The following is a 19,137-nucleotide window of genomic DNA, read 5'->3' as shown; positions in this document are numbered from 1 at the left end:
AGTGCAGGCAGACCCCTCTCCTTTCAGCATCTCTTAAAAAAATAAAGTCAACCCCTCTCCTAGGGGCAGGCCCAAAACTGACACAAACCAACACCAAGAAGAGTCACCTCAGCCTACCCACTTCTGAGTCAATTATTTACTGAAAAAAAGTGGACATAAATGTGACAAACAGAACCATCATTCTAGGACAAGCCCTTGTCAAGAGCTAAATTTCATTTCCAGGGGTTTTGCTGCCGGAGCTGTGCAAACACAGAGCAGATAAACAACTCTGCTGCTGAATTCATTAAATGACATATGCAAACACCCCGCTGAAAACCTGCCTGTGGCTCAGATGGCAGAGAAAGGGGCCAGGCAGAGGGAGCAGCCTCCTTGCTTTTTGTGTGCATGTCCTCATGCCCTCTGCAAAGGCCTGAATGATGGATAATGAAAATAAAACATTTCCTGCTCCCATCCTAGCTGAGGCAGCTGGGTCAAATATCTATTAACCCAGCTCTGCAGCAGCTCCCTGCACTCAAACCCATGTGTTGAAGGACAGCACAAGTGGCTAAGAAATGACAGCTGATTGAAGGGGCACACGCCACAGAGCTGGATTTATTTATGTGCCAAGTGTGCTTGGCGCTACTCACAAACTCAGGGAGAGGCTGTCAGGCCAGTATGAACACAACTTCTGGGGACATGTCAGGGAACAGGGCAGCTGTGAGCAAAGCAGAGGAAGACTTGAGCTTTCCCAAGTCAAGTCAGATCAGGATCGACAGCTGCCAAGAACTTCTCTCTGACATTTAATGAACAGCATCCACCTCACTTAGCCACTTCATTTATAAGCCAGAATAAGCCAATTTATTAAGCAAATAGCATGTCTGCAGCCATGCCTCCTGTATGGGGGAAAAGGGGATAGTGGCTTTACACTGTCTCCTTCCCCTCCTGCACTGCAATAGCCCAGTAGTAGAATGGCCCATGCAAGAGAGGCAAAAGCTGCGTTGTGGCCCCTTTACTCTACTGAGCAGACATGGGGGACTAGGGACGATATGGCCCATAGTGTTTTGATATAGCAGAAGGGGCACAGTTGTGTCTCAGTGCTGAGGTTCCAGGTGCCATGCTGTGACATAGCAGCGGGGATGCAGTCATGTCAGTGATGGGGATTCCCAGGACCTGGGATATAGCAGAGGGGCTGCAGGTACATCTCAATGCTCAGGGTTCCTGGGTGCTGTGATGTAGCAGAGGGGAGGTAGACATGTCTCCGTTTTGGAAGTTCCTTGATGGTGAATTTAATACTTTGGAGATGATGCAATAATGTCTCTTGTTAAACCTGCTGTATGACTCGCTGTAATTTTACAAGAACGTGCTCTTTATTCTTTTTAAACCACCCCCCAAAAAACCAACTGCACCTCCAACTGCTTTCAATTTTTATTAAAACAAATGAGAAAACAAACAATGGTAGCTTTAGAATATAACAATCCACGGGAATAGAAAAAAAAGGCCTTTCTGTCCCAGACCCCATCCCAAGGAAAAGACTACTTCATCCATCTGAATTTCAGACACATACACTTCCAAATGGGAGGAGAGTCAATGCATATCAGGGACCTTTTAAATAAAAGGGTTCAAGGACGTGATCTGCTAAAAGCCACGATATACTATGCTGAGCCATGGGCTGACTCTGGGCCAAATCCACCCTGTCCATAACTCAACTGAAGTCACCACAGGGCTAAATTCAGCCCTCTGTGATTAAACCAAGCTGCTGAAAAAAGTAAAATAAAGGCAAGTGAATTGGGCGGGTTAAAGAGAACCATTAGTGTTTGCTCAGCCTTGCTAAGAGTGGGCAGCAAGGACACGATTGCTAGTATTGTTTAAATATGAACAGCCATACTGGGTCAGATCAATGGTCCATCTAGCCTAGTGTCCCGTTTCTGACAGTGACCTGTACCATAGACTTCAGAGGCAATGAACGGTACAGGGCAGTTACTGAGTGATCCATCCCCAGCATCTGGCAGTCAGAGGCTTACAGACACCCGCGGCATAGGGTTTAATACCTAACCATCTTGGCTAATGGCCACTTATGGACCAATCCTCCATGAATTTACCAAATTCTTTATTGAACCCAGGTCTAGTTTTGGCCATCACATTTGCTGACGAGTTCCATGGGCTGACTGTGCACTATGTGAAGAAGTTCTTCCTGCTGCCTGTTAATTTCAGTGGGAGACCCCTGGCTCTAGTGCTATGGATTTAAGGGGAGAGGGGTGGGGAAAATAACTCCTCTTTGGCCTTGGCTCCAGTCAGAACTTGCCCCGATTCTACCAATTTATAGCCAGCCAGCCATGTAGCTGCTCCACTGTAAACCTCAAGCATAGATAAGATAAACTGCAATTTGGATGCAGGTTAAAATCAGGCGTGACTTCACTGGAATTGGTCATGAGCTCAAAGTTGACCACATGTATCTGAAACTGCCGGATTATGGTCTAAGGCCCAGATCCTCAAAGGTATTTCGGCTCCTAACTTTCACTGAAATCAATAGACGTTAGGAACCGAAATACCTTTGAGGATCTGGACCTAAGTGTGTACGTAAAACACTGGCATGAAATGTGCGTGTCTAACTAGCACCAATGAAATGGCTGCAAACTCTGGGTGCCATTCTGGCTCCACTGAATTCCCACTGACTCACTGGGGCCAGGATTTACTGTTTCAAGCTGAAATGGCTGTTGGTTCTGTGTAGCCCTTGGATCACCCCAAGGGCCCTAGCCCAGCCTTTCAGAGGGGCAGTAAACATAACTAACATTGAGTCACTAGGGAGAGAAACTGATCTACGGAAAAGCATCTTTTAATAAAAGACCTCGTTCCCCCCTCTTTCCTTTTGTCCCTTTACTGTCTCATCTCACAATTGTCCCTCTAGAGTGGAGAACCAGCTAGGGCTCCCTCAGAGCCAGGCAAGAACTCTTCTTGAATTGGCCAGAGAGATGTGCTACAGATCAATGCAATACATGCCTGCACTTTCCTGTCCCCACAGTCAAGCCTGGAAATCAACCCCTCATGGCAGGTCACTTTTCTACTTTTATAACTTGAAAATGGCTTAACAGTTTTTCCTCTTTAAATTAAGCCTCTTTCTGCTCCTAAGCCAAGCCCAGATCTGCTGTGGTTATAGCCCCGAGGGAGAGCTAAGAGCTGATCTATAAACCCCTAAAAAGCAGGATTTAGGATGGAGACTCTGAGCGGGCTGTAACCCCAATCAGCTGAATTGAGACAGCTCAAGGGAAAAGCTAATCCATAGCCCAATATTATTGCAACTTTGCAGCCTGCTCCAATCTGTGGGATCTCCATTGCTACCTGCAAGACTTTCTGCTGAGACCACTGAGGGTTCTTTCTGCTCCCTAGGGTGGCCAAAAACATTGATACAAAAGATGTACAAACATTTCGCATCGTGGCCATAACCCTTTATGGTGGTATGTGTGGGAGAAGCTCCCACTCTAGAGTTCAGGCTGTATGGTTAGGTGGGATTAAAGACAAGCCATTGGCATGACACTGAAGCACTTGTCCGGCAGGAGACATGCTTAGCATTTGCTCTCCTTGCAGCATCAACAAGAGGACATGGGGAGTCAATGCTGTTTGCACTGGGAGGAATCATGCTTCCCTATACTCCAAGTGCCCCCATGTCACAGGAAAGATCTTGACACTGTGCATTCCAGGACAACACCTGGATTAACCCATTAGAAGCTGCACTGTTCGAACTGGCTGCAGTCTGGCAAGCAGCAGCACTTAAGGGTTGAAGAGTGTATTTCTTTATACGTAATGAATATAACCGCCAGGCCACGAAAGCTTTATGCTGGCGCAGAACAGCAGCAAAGGGGTGAGCTTATGGGATAATAGCTGCCTATGGGGGGAGGGGAAGGGAGTAGACCAGAGGCCATTACACAAAGGCAGGGCACAATAGCTCATAAGTGCATTATATGAGGGGATGCCAACAGTGGTGCTGGAACAAATTTGTATAGTGGGGGGGGCTGCAAGCCATTGAACCAAACAGTAAACCCTGGATATAGTGGAAACTACTTCAAGCCAGAGGGGCGGCAGCGCCCCTACTTCCAGTGCCCGGGAGATAAATTGAAAGTGATTTCTAGCACCTCTCCCCACTCACCCCCCAAAACACAGAATACAAAGCAGGGCAGGATGGGGGCTAGCACTGGCAAAGGAGGCAGGATGAGGACAAACCACGTGCCAGGAGTTACTCCTCTCCTCCCAAGGCAGCAGACCTACATCCTTTCAAGAGCTGAGGATGCCACTGACTTCTTTGACATAGCTGTCTAGAGTCCCTGGCTAGGAGAGAGAGAGACTTCATTTAGCAGCCACACTCACCGTGGCTGCTTAGGGCTGGTCTACACTGGGGTTGGGAATTGATCTAAGATACGCAACTTCAGCTACGTGAATAGCGTAGCTGAAGTCGAAGTATCTGAGATCGATTTACCCCGAGTCCTCACAGCGTGGGATCGATGTCCGCGGCTCCCCCGTCGACTCTGCTTCCACCATTCGCGCTGGTGGGGTTCCGGAGTCAAAGGGGAGCGCGTTCAGGGATCGATATATCGCATCTAGAGGAGATGCAACATACTGATCCCCGAGAAATCGATCGCTACCCGCCAAGGCGGGTAGTCTAGACGTACCCTTAGTAACTCAACCCTGTTGCTTGGCTCTGTCTCACAGCAGGCACAGGCCCCATGAGTGTTCACAGCATGCTCCTTCACGGACTGGAAACCATAGGCTCTGCCACCACCAGAGCAAGGCAGCTCCTGCCACTCTACAGGACTCAACAGTAAAGAGATGCTGAGACTGCTCTCAGCAGAATCCCAGCTTGTGGGGTGCTGGTTACCACTCTACCAGGGGAATCAAAATGAAGCAAGGGAGGTGATGTGCAGACAAGCTGAGCACATGCAGCTCCCATGAGTAGATCAGACCCATGGTCCACCTAGCCCATCTCCAGCAGTGGCAGGTGCCAGATGCTTCAGAGGAAAGTGAAAAGGCGGCTGCAGTAGGTAGCTATGGGATGACTACAGCATAGAGGAAATTCCCTCCTGATCTACATTATTTAGAGGTCAGCTTTTAGGCACAAGCATGAAGGTTCATATCTCTTCCAGAACCCCTTCACTTTTTAAATGTCCACTGCTAGATTTCTGGCTATTTTTGTATCCTGACAAAGATCAAATCCTACAAAATTCTTGGAATCTTGTAGCAAGGAGTTCCAGAGGCTCATCGCACACTGTGTGGGAAAGTATTTCCTTTAATCAGTGCTGGATATGCCACTTTTCAGTTTCCTTGACTATGCCCTTGCTCTTGCGTCATACTGGAGAAGGGAGATCTATCTTCTCCATACCGTTCATTAGTTTGCACACCTTTGTAATGTCTCCTCTATGCAGCAGCTCTCTAAGGTAAACAGCCAGAATCTTTTCAATCTCTCCTTATACAGAAGTCGTTCCAGACCTATTCCCACAGCACATCTCTGAACCCCTTCTAGGTCTGTTAGATCCTCTGACAGGCAGGAAGACCAGACCTAACCATGCTCTCATAGGGGAGGCTGTACCACTGATTAAAGCATTCCATTATACCACTGTGTGTGTCACCAGTGGGAGCTACCAGTACTCAGCCCCTCCAAGAGACAGGCAGAAGTACTGGGGATATGGAGAGAATAGCACACATCTCGCCGCCTGGCTCCTGAACTGCTGAAAGCACCACATCTCCACCTGCAGAAGTGCACATAATTTGTGGTATTCCCTAAAGCAGGGCCGGAAGGGAAAGGCATCCCTTCCAAGGCACATGTGCCTGCTCACCAGCTCCTAGGAAGTCACGACAGTCATGCCCAAATACAAATACTGCTTAAAAAGACTGCAAGGGATACACAGCTCTGCATTATAAACGGTAGAACAGAGTAGCTAGTTAAAAACCTACAAGGGGGATTAGGATACACTAAACTAGAAATCATCACGCTGAAATCCACGGACAGCTGACGGACCAAGTCTATTGCACAGGAGCAGCATCATGTACCAGAGTGCACTCAGCCAGCATGTAGAGGGGCTGTGTTCCTGGCTCCCCAGCCATTGGGATGTGCCTATATAGCCTTGCTGAAGGAGGCTCTGGCTGGCACGTGGTTGGCTCGCTGGAAGCAGCAGTGCAGGATGGCTGGGTCACCTCCTAGAGCTCCTCGAAGAAGGCCACACGGGACTTGGTGCTCTGCAAAGTGAGCTGCAAAAGAGTTAAGAGACAGGCTGAAGAAAGAGCTTGACCTGCTTTCCCATCAGCCCTGTACAATGCTATCCCAATACATTCTGGGGGACTGCAACATACCACATGAGTTTAGGTTTAGAGGCCTGATACACAGAAGTGCTGAGCACCTGCATCTACCAGTGAGGTCCACTGGTACTGCTGGTGTTCAGAAAGGCTGTTCCAGATTACAAACACTGATCAAACATTTACGGCCTTCCCCTTTTCCGCATCTGAGAACAGTCTTACAGCATGAGAACATTGGCAGTCTGATCAGACACAGAAAATACCTCAAGGGTCCTGAAACATTTTGGCCAGCTGTTGACACATGAGCATCTCCTACAGAAGAGGCTTCTGAGTAACACACTTTCTAATGCACTTTATAGACTCAAAGACTTTAAGGTCAGAAGGGACCATTATGATCATCTAGTCTGACCTCCTGCACAGTGCAGGCCACAGAATCTCACCCATCCACTTCTATAATAAACTCCTAACCTATGTCTGAGTTATTGAAGTCCTCAAATTGTGGTTTGAAGACCTCAACCTGCAGACAATCCTCCAGCAAGTGACCCGTGCCCCACGCTGCAGAGGAAGGCGAAAAACCTTCAGGGCCTCTGCCAATCTGCCCTGGAGGAAAATTCCTTCCCAACCCCAAATATGGCAATCAGCTAAACCCTGAGCATGTGGACAAGACTCACCAGCCAGCACCCAGGAAAGAATTCTCTGTAGTAACTCAGATCCCAACCCACCAAACATCCCATCCCAGACCACTGGGCATACTTACCTGTGATAACCAATGATCAATTGCTAAATTAATTGCCAAAATTAGGCTATCCCATCATACCATCCCCTCCGTAAACTTAGTCTTAAAGCCAGATATGTCTTTTGCCCCCACTACTTCCCTTGGAAGGCTGTTCCAGAACTTCACTCCTCTAATGGTTAGAAACCTTCGTCTAATTTCAAGTCTAAACCTCCTAGTGTCCAGTTTATATCCATTTGTTCTTGTGTCCACATTGGTACTAAGCTTAAATAATTCCTTTCCCTCCCTGATATTAATCCCTCTGATATATTTATAAAGAGCAATCATATCCCCGCTCAATCTTCTTTTGGTTAGGCTAAACAAGCCAAGCTCTTTGAGTCTCCTTTCATAAGACAGGTTTTCCATTCCTCGGATCATCCTAGTAGCCCATCTTTGAACCTGTTCCAGTTTGAATTCATCCTTCTTAAACATGGGAGACCAGAACTGCACACAGTATCCCAGATGAGGTCTCACCAGTGCCTGGTACAACGGTACTAACATCTCCTTATCTTTGCTGGAAATACCTCGCCTGGTGCATCCTAAAACTGCATTAGCCTTTTTAACGACCTTATCACATTGGCGACTCAGTCATCCTGTGATCAACCAATACTCCGAGGTCCTTCTCCTCCTCTGTTACTTCCAACTGATGTGTCCCCAATTTATAACTAAAATTCTTGTTATTAATCCCTAAATGCATGACCTTGCAATTTTCACTATTAAATTTCATCCTATTACTATTACTCCAGTTTACAAGGTCATCCAGACCTACCTGTAGGATATCCCAATCCTTCTCTGTGTTAGCAATACCTCCCAGCTTTGTGTCATCCGCAAACTTTATTAGCACATTCCCACTTTTTGTGCCAAGGTCAGTAATAAAAAGGTTAAATAAGATTTGTATGAGGCATATTCATCGAGATGGGGGGATGTTTTCAATCAGCACTATAGTTCAGAATTGCTTAGATCAGCTGTTTATCATGGCTGTTCCTCTAAGTCAGGTGATGGAACTGGATTCCCCCGGAAGCTGGTTGGTGAGACTTGGGTAGAGTCTAGTCTCACTTGGCCACTATCAGTTGTGGAGCTACAATGAGATACCTGCTGTAGCAGCCAGGGGAAGGAGAGGGGCAGGAATTCCCCATCATTCAGCCCAGAGAGTATCCTGGAGCCAAGATTCCATCTAGCCAAGATAGCAGGAGGGAGGAGGTACAGGAAGAGCATTTAAATGAAGCGCCATTGGAGGAACATCTCAGAAGATAAGCCCATCAATGAGACTTACTCTCTCCCACCTAGACAACTGATGAAAGCTCCCGGCTTGGGCCTTCTTCACCTCCCCAACAAGGGCCCAAATTCTCTCCAGGCCACCTCACTTTGTGAGCGGCAGAGAATGGTCTGAGAGATTCTAAGCTACCACGCTGAGACCATGAGTCTGCATAGCCCTTCCCTCTCCCACATCAGCACATGACCTGCCCCATGCACTGCTATGCAATCCCAGGCAGGCTGGTTGTGGACTTTGGTATTTTAGCAAGTTCTTAAATATTCAGCAGACTTCTCCATTGTGCTGCAACCATGGGAGCCCACCATGGTCTATGCCTTGCAGCACCTCTCTGACTGGGGATATTAGCTCCATGATCAGCCTCTGTTTCCATTGTGCTGCACAGAAAGAGGAAAGATTTTTTTTTGTCCCCATTTCTTCAGCCACTGGCCTGCTAGCTGGGGACCTGCAGCCTACCCCAGCCATTGCTAGACATCCCTGCAAGAGGTGTGTGTGGGGTGGGGGACATGTCCGTGCACTGTTCCTGGGAGCCTGGCAGTGGAAAAGGCTGGGGCTCAGGGAGAGGAGCCAGTAAAGATGCCGGCTCAGGTCTCGCAGTCAGGGAGCAGTAGGAGCCAGAGCTGGAGTCAGGTCAGGAGTGGCCAGCGTTGCTGGGAACGGGGCGGTGCCAAACTGCTGTTTACAAACAGCCTTTCAGAACAGCTGCATGGATTTTAGACCCGCTTCCTTGGCCTACCCTGCCTGATACTACTGAGGCTCCAGTTAGAGACACCCTCTCACTTTGGTGTAAAAGGGAAGCCAGCCTCATTGGCTCCTCTCTCCAGTTCCCTAAATGTCCACTGACACCCTAGCCTGACTCAGCCCCCCTCCTTTCCCAGGGGTAATGTGGCGGAGGGTCTCCAGCAGCGATACCTGGGCAGCGGATACAGGAGGGGAGCAGCAGGCTAGGACGAGCAGCAGGTTTTAGCAGACCTAGTAGATACTGAGAGTTACACTCTGTGTTTTTTGACAAGTCTCATCTGAAGAGAAGGATGCTGCATGGCAACAGAATAAATTAATGTAATTAACATTGCTGTAGCATTTAGGTTTGTTATATCATGGAGAAAATGGGGCCCTGCGATGGGTCAGATCCTGCTTCTAAGGAAGTCACTAGGAGTTTTGCATCGAGTGAAAAGGAGCAGGATTGGCTCCCTGTATGCTCAGCAGGCTGCAGATACTTTACAAACCTGGATCACCGAGTGCTGAAAGCCCTGTCCAAGGAGCCGCCTCACTGCAAGGGTGGGGATGAACAATTAAAATTCACCACAGTTTGAACCACTTTCCTCCCCCTCCTGTTTACACGGGAACTTGGAGGCTCTCTGCTGAAAGTCTGGTGGGAACACTCCCCATTCACTAAAACATGAGAGGCAGGAACAGCAGGCAGTCAGCTGAATGCGTGACCGGTTGAGGTCTATAGGGAGTTCAGAAGGCGGCAGGCCAGACAAAGTGACTCATGGTGCCAGTGTTCGAACCTGCTGCCGCTCATGCTGGGTTCTGTGTGTTGTTTGGGGATGGTTTAGTCAGTGCATTCTCCTCTTGATAACGGTGCTCCCAAAGCCAAGGTCCAACCAGCTATGCTGAGAAGAGTCCAATACTATGTATTATTTGCTGATCCCAAGCAAGAAGTTTAGTGTAGTTCAGTCCTGCTACCCCAAAACTAGGGAATTGTGTGTTCAGGTGGAGACTGTCAAGTACTCCCTCTTCATCACCTCTGCAATGCACAGATCCACGGCCTGATTTTAAGAGGGACAGAGCTCTATCTCCTAGTGAAGCTCCAGATCTCAAGCCCCTCTGAAAGCCAGCCCTCTTGTAACTGCTTACTATAGCTGCGAGCCACATCTGCCTCCGGTGGCAGGCTCCTTCTTCAAACCCATGCTCACCTTCCTCCTCAACAAATCCCTCACCTGAGAGCTGCCTGCTCTTATTTAGGGCCAGATCCTGCAAAGAGCTGAGCATCTTTGACTCCTACTGAAGGCAGGAGGAGCAGAGGACATGCAGCACCTCTGAGAGCACTTTCTCCATTGCAGGGCAGGGAATGTGTCTCATCTCTGTCTGGGAAGCAGCAGCAGATTATTTATGCTGCCATAGAGGGTATTTATAAAATAATACCCCAGCAAGAACCACCACTCAGTCTTCTTTGGAAACAAGACCCTGAGCAGGAAGATAAAGGAAACACCAGGGCCCCACAAGTAAGTCACTATACTTAAATACAGTTACAGAAACAAGTGCCCTAGGACAATTGCCACCTTCTAACAGCAACTGAATCAGTAAATGAGTTGGGGAGGGACCAAAGCAGCTGACGCAGGGAGTCCACAGAATCCAGTGCTCAATGGTTTAGACTCAGATGGATTTACTGATGTCTCATCCACACACTAGGGAGAAGACAGACTCATTCCACTGGCAAGCCACTTCCCTTGCAAAGCCCTGGCCCTCCTCAAGACACCTGCAGGATCAAATGTTGTAATTAATTTGCATGAGGCAGGAAGAGGAAAAGGCACACAGCTCCACAGGAGAAACATTCTCACTGATATCCAGCAAGAACTAAACCTGGTCTCTTGCGATCGCGTAGTGCCATTAGCCAATCACTACAATAAAAGAGGGTTAAGGGTAATGCTCGGCATTGGGAGAAGCAGGAGGGCAGCAGAATACCTGCTCTAGGCCAATTTCATGAAGAAATGTTGTTTACAACAGTGGACAACCTTCACAGATGGATGCTCGGTTATGGCTAGACACTGCAATATGCCAACAAGAGGGATCAGCTTGCAAAAGCAAATATAACCCCCCCTAATGCCAGTTTAGTTCACTGGGTTCTTCCTTCCCTTGAAGCAAAGCCTCTGCTGCCATAATACTCCCTCTGAATCATTCTAGTCCAAATTCTACTGGCAGCGAGCAGGGGTGAAGAAGAGAGGGGTCAGCTGAGCAGTAAGAAAAAGCAGGGAAATTATTTCAGGAAAACACTCTCCACTGGGGAGTTGCAGAAGGGTTAGTCAAAACTAGATGCCTTGTGTATCTGCAGAGTCCATTTGATGTATTTGTTTTTGCTGAAGTAGCTCCCCGCTCCAAAGAGAGGAGCCTCTCTCTCCTCCTACCACCATGCCCTGATCAGACAATCACTCTCTATGGTTTGCTGGTTTTCCCCCTCAGCTGAGTATGAGCAAGAGAAGACATGCCACTGCCTCTGAGCATCTTGGTCTAGCAAAGGGTTAACTCAGCTTGAAGCAATTCATCATCCCTTCCGATTAGGCTCATGGCTGGGAGAACAGGAATGGCCTAGGGGTAAAAGTTCCCATGAGCTTCCAATCCCACAGTCACTTGCAAATCCTTTGCTTGGTGTGGCCATCAAGGTACCTGCTCAATTAAAGAGGAAATATTGGAACCCCTTAATTGGATCGAGACACACAAAGAAACCCTGGCCTATAGGAAGATGATTGTGACTGAAAGGTGCTACTCAGAGAGACCACCATGAACTTCGTGCTCAGACACTTCAGTGACAAGGGCCAGTTAAGAACACTGATCTAAAGTGAAGGGAAATATAGAATGTTTCCCTCAGGTTTAAGAGGGAGATTCTGACCTATTTTCATTCAACTCTGCACTCTTGTTGATACCTTCTGATGTATGTGGGCTTTTCCATCAATTCCCGTCCTCCTCTGTGTTTCTAGTAACGCTTTAAACCAACATAATCACTCTTTTTGCAGCAGCCTCAGAGCTGAAGGCTGCACAAGTCTGGGTAAATGCTGCTGCAAATCTGGACAGGGCATAGGAAAGCATAGCAATGAGTGGATCCTACATAGATGCAAGGAGAAAAAAAGAAATCTAGCTCTGTTCTATCCTTCTAGGCATTAACCCCACTCAGTGCTTGATTAATGCTTTTGTTCTGTAGATATCACATCACTTCTCCTGAGCAGACCTGCATTGCTCTCCCCATTTAATATATAAGGAAACTGAGGCACAGAGCAATGAGGTGACTGGCTCAAGGTCACAAAGTGAGCCAATGGGAGACCTTGAAACAGAATGCAAGTGTCCTGTAACCTCCTGGGTTGGGTTAGCTATTGCAGGTTCTAGCATAATGGCCACAATGGCCAGGAGATACAGGCCATACATCAAAGTACAGCACTGAGCAAGGAGAGCCAAGTTTTGCCTGGTTACATTCAAGTGGCCCAGCTGATTTCTGTGGAACTTGCACCAGTATAACAGTCAAATCTGGCCAGAGAGCCCACATATACACTGAATTGGCTGTACTAGAACAGACCAATTGGGGCACTGTTCGGGTCAATGGTTAACGCTGGGTGTTCTGAGAAAGCCATAAACCTTCTCATAATTCCATAGAGAAAAATTCTTTCCTGACCCTATCTTATGCCCACATGCAGCAGTTGGGAAGCTTCAAACTAATCCTCCTACTTGGTGTAACCTAGAGGGCCCCATACTAATAGGAGGTGGGTTATTCCAGGCAGTGAGGGTTCACCATCCCATTAGCCAGCTAAAGACCCCGGCTGCGATTCCACTCCAGGAATCCAGATAGCAGCGCAAGGTTGCTCCACCCCTATTACTCTAGGTGTGGGGACAACTCTTGACAGCCATCAGCAGGCTCTCACAAATTGGGAGTAGCTTCCACCATTTCCTGGGGCTAACCCACATCTCTCAACCAGCTGCCCTCTCACATCTGATTAAAATCTGTCATGTCAACAACACAGAAGGAATTTAAGTTTGCTCTTGACTGAGCAGACTGTTACTTTCCGTCAGTGACGACATCCTGCTCCTGGACAGAAAGCTTTTTGAAGAGCTTGTAAATATATTTATTACTGTTCTTCCGCTGTGGAGGAATTACAGAAGGGCTGTGTTTGGTTGGCTCCCCTCCCCCACCTCTGGCATCAGCAAGAAAAGCTCAGGTAAGCTCTGATCCCAGGAGGTGTTTCGCCAATCAGCCTGCCTCCTGCTTTTGACAGCCACTGTGCTGCATGCTGCCCAGAGAGCTGCACACTCACTCTGGAGTCGCACGTAGCAATTGCATCCAGACTGCAAGTGGCATGACAAAGCCTGACACACCCACTCAATTAAAAAAAAGGTCAGAGCCAGAGAAGGCTCTGTCCCCAGCTTCTGCAGAGAAGAAACAAGCCTGACTCCTCATACTGAGCACTGCTGGCTGGCCAGAGGACTTATGTAAGTGGGAGGTGCAGTGGGATTCCTTGAACCAAGCTTGTTTTCATTTCATTTCTGCTGCAAAAGAGAGAGGCACCAGATATCTGGGAAACCCCACTCCCTATTCTGGGACCCACTAGGTTCACTCTTACCTGCCCTGCACCATGGTCCTATAAAAGTAGGAGACTGCAGTACTCCCTATGGCCAGTATCCCTACACTGCTGCCCATAGGCAGAGGCTGGGATGGGAACAGCTGACGCTATTTTTACACCATTCCCTATAGCACCCCTAAAACTGGCAACGAAAACTGAGAGGCGCCTCATCACTTCCCCTCAGTGCCTCCTGGCTGGTACTAGTTTAGCTGTTAGCAACAACTCCAGCACCTCCTGTCTGGAAAGCCTGGCCCTGGATCAGCTACAAGCTCTCTCTGCTGCCCTCCTAAAGCATTCCACACACCGATTCCATTTCCCCCCAGGGAAGCAAGAATAAATAAATATCTATGTGTAATATAAGATTGTGCAGCCAAAGTCGAGTGATTAAGAGCAAATTACATTTTCGTCAGCGCAGAGAGAAAATTGATTTACAAGGCAGTATTATGATAATCTCCTTCTTGCAGGAAGGGGGTGGGGGGGGGTGGACTCCACAACGTACTACTAGAGCCATCAAAGAAAATGTAGAGGGAGAGAGGAACGGCAATTAGGCAGCTAGAGCTAAAATGCATCAAGAGAAGGAAAAGAGAACATGGAGATTCATTCCCTGTCTCTCTTTGCTGGGCCTTTGCAAACCATCTACCCTTAAGCCAGGGGTTCCAGATTCTTTATTTGATTTTAAATCAAACAATAAGTCCCTCACATCCAAACCCATTTTATAGCAGCTAACCCAATAACTCCATGCGCAGAACTTCTGCTGGCACAGCAAAATCATGTGGCATTGAAATGAGATCACCAAATCCATTTACACACCCTCCTCAATGTACTGGAGATGAAGGGTTAGAAGGAGGAGGGGAGGAGGTACTGGGAATAAAATGCTAATCTTTTAGGGCAGGAGCTCGAGCCTCCAGGCATGGAGTTTGTTTACAGCACAGGGATGCCACAAACCCACCAAGAAGCTCAGGGGGAAAAATAAAAGCCTGGACACACGTGATAAACATTCCCTTTTCGCTCAGGGGTACAAAAGAGGGGACAGGGGAGGCTTCTGATTTATGGGATGCTCATATTAACAGCCCGGTTTTAAATAGCAATTTCCTTACCTGTGCTACAAGCACCACCTCAAAATGACTGCAACAGAGAATTCTCATTTCATGGCTTTTGCATCCCTGCCAGCCTCAAGGGGCGAGTGACCTATACCCCCCAAGAGAGGCAGGTCTTACCCCCAGCACCCTATTCAAAGCGTGGCATGGCACATCTTCAGACTGTTGGTAGAGCTACATTCTCTATTAAATCATAAATTCAAAACACTGTACACAGCTAGCACTCTCTCTCTCCCCCCCCTTGCCTTCCCATTCCACTCCCACATCTGCCCTTCTTAGTCTCCACTTCTCGCTGGATGCTTTAACTTTCCTTCTCTATTTTAAAGACTCCCATCATTTTTCCTCTCCCCCCATACCCAATTTTCTACTCCCCTTGACAATCTCTCTATTTCTATTGCTCCCACACCACCTTTACTCTCCTCAAGACTGGGGCCAGAGCACAGGTCCTCCGTGTCCTCCCAGCATGGGTGAGGAATGTGTTGAATGGGAGCAGATGAAAATCAATTTGCAGGTGATACCTTCCAAACACTGGCAAGATGACAGCCCTGATTTTTACTTGTTACATTTCAGTGTGAACAAAAAAAAAAAAAAAAAGCTAGTCTTTTTCCTTTATGTTTCTAGTCCAGGGGTGGGCAAACCTTTTGGCCCGAGGGCCGCATCAGGTTTCAGAAATTTTATGGAGGGCCGGTTAGGGGAGGGGGTTGTGGCCTGGCCCCCACCTCCTATCTGTCCACCCAGGACCCCTGCCCCATCCAACCCCCCCATTCCCTGACAACACCCCCTGGACCCCTGCCCCATCCACACACCCCGCTATCTGTCTCCTGATTGCCCCTGGATCCCCGCTGCCCCATCCAACCCCTCCTCTCTTGCCTGGAAGCCCCACCCCCCGGGACCCCAGCCCCATCCAACCATCCCTTATCCCTGTCCCGACTGACCCCAGAACCCCTGCCCCGACTGCCCTCTGCCACCCCATCCAACCCCACCTCCTTCCTGACTGTCCCCCAGGACACCTGTCCCCATTCAACCCCCTATTTCCCCCCCGACTCCTATCCACAGCCCCACCCCCAGACCACCACCCCGAACTCCCCTGCCCTCTATCCAATGCCCCCTGCTCTATGCCTCCATGCCCACTGCCTGGAGCGCCAGTGGCTGGCAGTGCCGCAGCCGCGCCGCCTGGCTGCAGCCAGGCCATGCCGCCACCACGCTGCACAGAGCACTGGGTCAGGCTGCCCCAGGAGCTCACAGCCCCACCACCCAGAGCATTGCGCCAATGTCAGAGTGAGTGAGCTGAGGCTGTGGGGGAGGAGGGACAGCAGGGAAGGGCCAAGGATGAGCCTCCTGGGCCAGGAGCTCAGGGGCCGGGCAGGACAGTCCCACAGGCCATTTGCCCACCTCTGTTCTAGTCAGTTTCACTCTGACTCAGAGGAGGTCTAGAGCACATGGCTGTTAAAGCTGGTGCCTTGTCTATACAAATACACCAATGAAGCTGCATCAGGTAGCCAGGATGGGAAATAAAAGGTTAGTGCAGATATGGCTTTATGGGACCCCTAGATATGCTCCACAGGCCTGATTTTCAGCTGCACTCCTTTGACTTGCCCAGCTTGCACCTTATCTGCCATTTTAGTCCTCAGGAGACGGTAGTGTGAAGTAGGGATTGCTCTTACAGGGACGTTACCCTGCAGTCACACACTCCTCTTTTTGTTGCCAGAAGGTGTGTTTGAAGGTGCCAGGGTGCACTGCCCCATAAGACTCCATTGTTAACATGCACATTACCAGTGTCAACGTGAGGGCTCTGGCAGGTGAATGTCAAGAGGAATACACAAAAGTAAGCTGAATCTATAAGTTTGACCCCTGATTCTGAATCTGACTTGCCCCTTCCATTCCTCAATATCCAGTCAGCTTCCAGATATCCAAACTAGCAGAACATGTTATACTTGGAGCTATGCAGCAGGGCTACCATCCCCAACCCAAAGACACAAAGTAAGCAAGGCCAGCCTATTGATGGTAAATAATTGATGATTGAAGAGGGCTACCAAAACTCCAGTTGACAACACAGAGAGGGCTTTTCACAAATGGAAGACAAACCTTCAGAGCACCTCTACAAAGGAATGAATCAGCTGTTGACTGGGCTGGTACAAAACAACCATTACACAGTTGTAATAGCTTACACTCAGCCATGGACATCATGATCAGCTTTTACTGAGCAAAAGAATGTGAACCTGATCGAAAGAAATTACATCCCTTCTCCTCTCCTCAGAGTGTCATGGGATCTCCAAGTTCCACCTGAGGATCCCATTGGAAAATGAAGCAAGGTGTAAGTCAAAGTGCAATCACTGAATGGAAACCCTGGACACTGGAAGACATGGCAGCTGCATGAAAAGAGATTCTGACACTACGAGACTAATCCCATTTGCAGAACTACCAAATCACTGACTAACAACAAGACTACTGCTCTAGGAACAGACAATGCCTAGCTCCCAGACTGGGTACTTCCCAGGGGGTCATTGTGATAGATGGAGAAATCCAGGCAAGAGAAAAGCAAGTGGGGAAAAAAGTGACACCTCAATAAATTCTGTTCAATCCTGTTGACATTAAGCAGAGCTTTGTTGTCCTGAGAGGGGCCCCTTAAGTCAAAGAGTGTGGAGAAGAGAAAATGCCTTGAGTTTTTTATTCCACAGCAGTCTAAGAAGCAAACACCTCCTGAAGCTGAGCCAGCTGGAGCTAGTAGAGCCGATCGGCATCAGAGAGAGAACAAGGTACATGGGAATGAAATCAGTTTCCAGATGAAGTGCTTGTGCTGTGCCCACAGAGCTCATAAAAAGGAATTAGCATGTTAACCACATAATTAAACATGAAAAATTTAGCAGGCATCTTCAAAGGCAGGCAACGAAAGCCCAGAGGTCACAAAAACAACATTTGCTGTGAATCAGGTTTAATTACAGGAGGGGCTCCCCTTCCAGACCCAGAATTTCTTACAGTTGATGGATTATTTCTTTCAAGAGCTATCAGTGCTTCATTTTATCCCAGTGTTGTGCCCACAACTGGATTACAAGATGACACTAGGTTTCTTAAAAATAACTGCAGATTAAGAGATGGGACCATCCAGACCACTCCATTAACAATGCAGATCCAGGATCCAGGAGTGAACAGTCTATGGCTAACACTTTAACCTGTATCACGTCATCCCTATGGTGAGCTCTAACTGAACAGAATGCTCTCCACACTGTCAGCCTACAGATGCCACTCACACACCTAAGACTGGAGTTGCAGATTATTTAATAAAAGAAGCACTAATATTTTTGTCTACACTGACTTCTGCTACTTTTCAAACAGAGCAAACATCTTTGATTCAGAAATAGATCCTGAAAAACACTGATCAATTTGAAAAATAAAATACAGCAAACTGAACATCCAGAAAGGTGAAATTCTGGGCATCTTTCTTTTCCCCCAGTTTTAGTAATAGTGTATCATTAAATAGGAAATGAACTAAAATACAATGATAAAATCAAATTTCAAATACTTAGCTCCAACACATCCGTACAACTCTAAGCACTCTGAAAAGAACCATTATCCCCATTTTACAGAGGGGGAAACTGAGACACAAAGCAGTGGAGTCACTTGCCTAAGCCAAAAAAAGCCAGATCTCCTGATTCCAAGACCAGTGCTCTATCCACAGCAGCACTGCCTCCCAAGACTGAAGCTTCTCTTCCTGTTTTTGAATCAGGGGCCTTTCATGTGTAAGGCCAACCTGATCCCCACTACACTACAGAACAGTGCATTTCAAAATAAGTTTGCCAAGAAGCTTTCTGCTTGCATTTGAGAGGGGCTGCTAGTGTGGCAGGCAGTCTCAGAGTTTCTTCTTTCAATGCTACGATCAGCGCCTACTGTAGCCCTCCGGTGTCTGAAGATCAGGATACACCTGCTTTCTCTTTGTTATGGTAAAGAGAGATACCTCAGACAGCTTCAAAGGTGGTATTAAAAGGGTCTTCACAAAGGCACACAAGTCAGTAAACTGCACACATGCCACTACAGACTGAGCCTATCCAAGAGGCTAAGTCTTTAGAGAAAAGCACATATTGTAGATAACAGACATGGTGTTAACTGAGCAGGAGGCATTAGTACACTCGGGGATAGGGAGTAGGGCAACAGCATTGCAGCAGAGGGATGAAAGATGAGAAAAACAAAATTTGAGGGATGGTAGCATTAGTTTAGGCTGCAATGGTCACATTCTGCTCCCGTTGACTTCAGTGGAGTTGTGCACCTGTTACAGAGCAGAATTTGGCCCCTAGATATTAGGGCAATAAAGAAAGAGTCCTAGTCTGGCCATGGTACTAATATTGTGAAATGGAGGCATCGCTATGAAAGAGATTGAGGCAGTCTTGCTGCTCAGCTAACATTCCATCAATAAAACAA

The 19,137-nt window shown here is 47.9% G+C and overlaps 1 protein-coding gene across 9 annotated transcripts in view; it reads right to left on the bottom strand.

Annotated features, from left to right (window-relative positions):
- Positions 1–4,430: 4,430 nt before the first annotated feature.
- NF2 (neurofibromin 2) overlaps positions 4,431–19,137 on the bottom strand; it is a 100,620-nt gene continuing 85,913 nt past the window's right edge. For all 9 annotated transcript variants that reach the window (XM_030582318.1, XM_030582320.1, XM_030582319.1 and 6 more), the window contains one exon: positions 4,431–6,213. In XM_030582318.1, the coding sequence (XP_030438178.1) occupies positions 6,163–6,213 (51 nt within the window). In that variant the 3' untranslated portion in view covers positions 4,431–6,162. The remainder of the gene's footprint in view (positions 6,214–19,137) is intronic.

This window comes from Gopherus evgoodei, chromosome 13, assembly GCF_007399415.2.
Source record: "Gopherus evgoodei ecotype Sinaloan lineage chromosome 13, rGopEvg1_v1.p, whole genome shotgun sequence".
Taxonomy (NCBI): Eukaryota; Metazoa; Chordata; order Testudines; family Testudinidae; genus Gopherus; species Gopherus evgoodei.
This window is presented reverse-complemented; position numbering and strand designations above follow the sequence as displayed.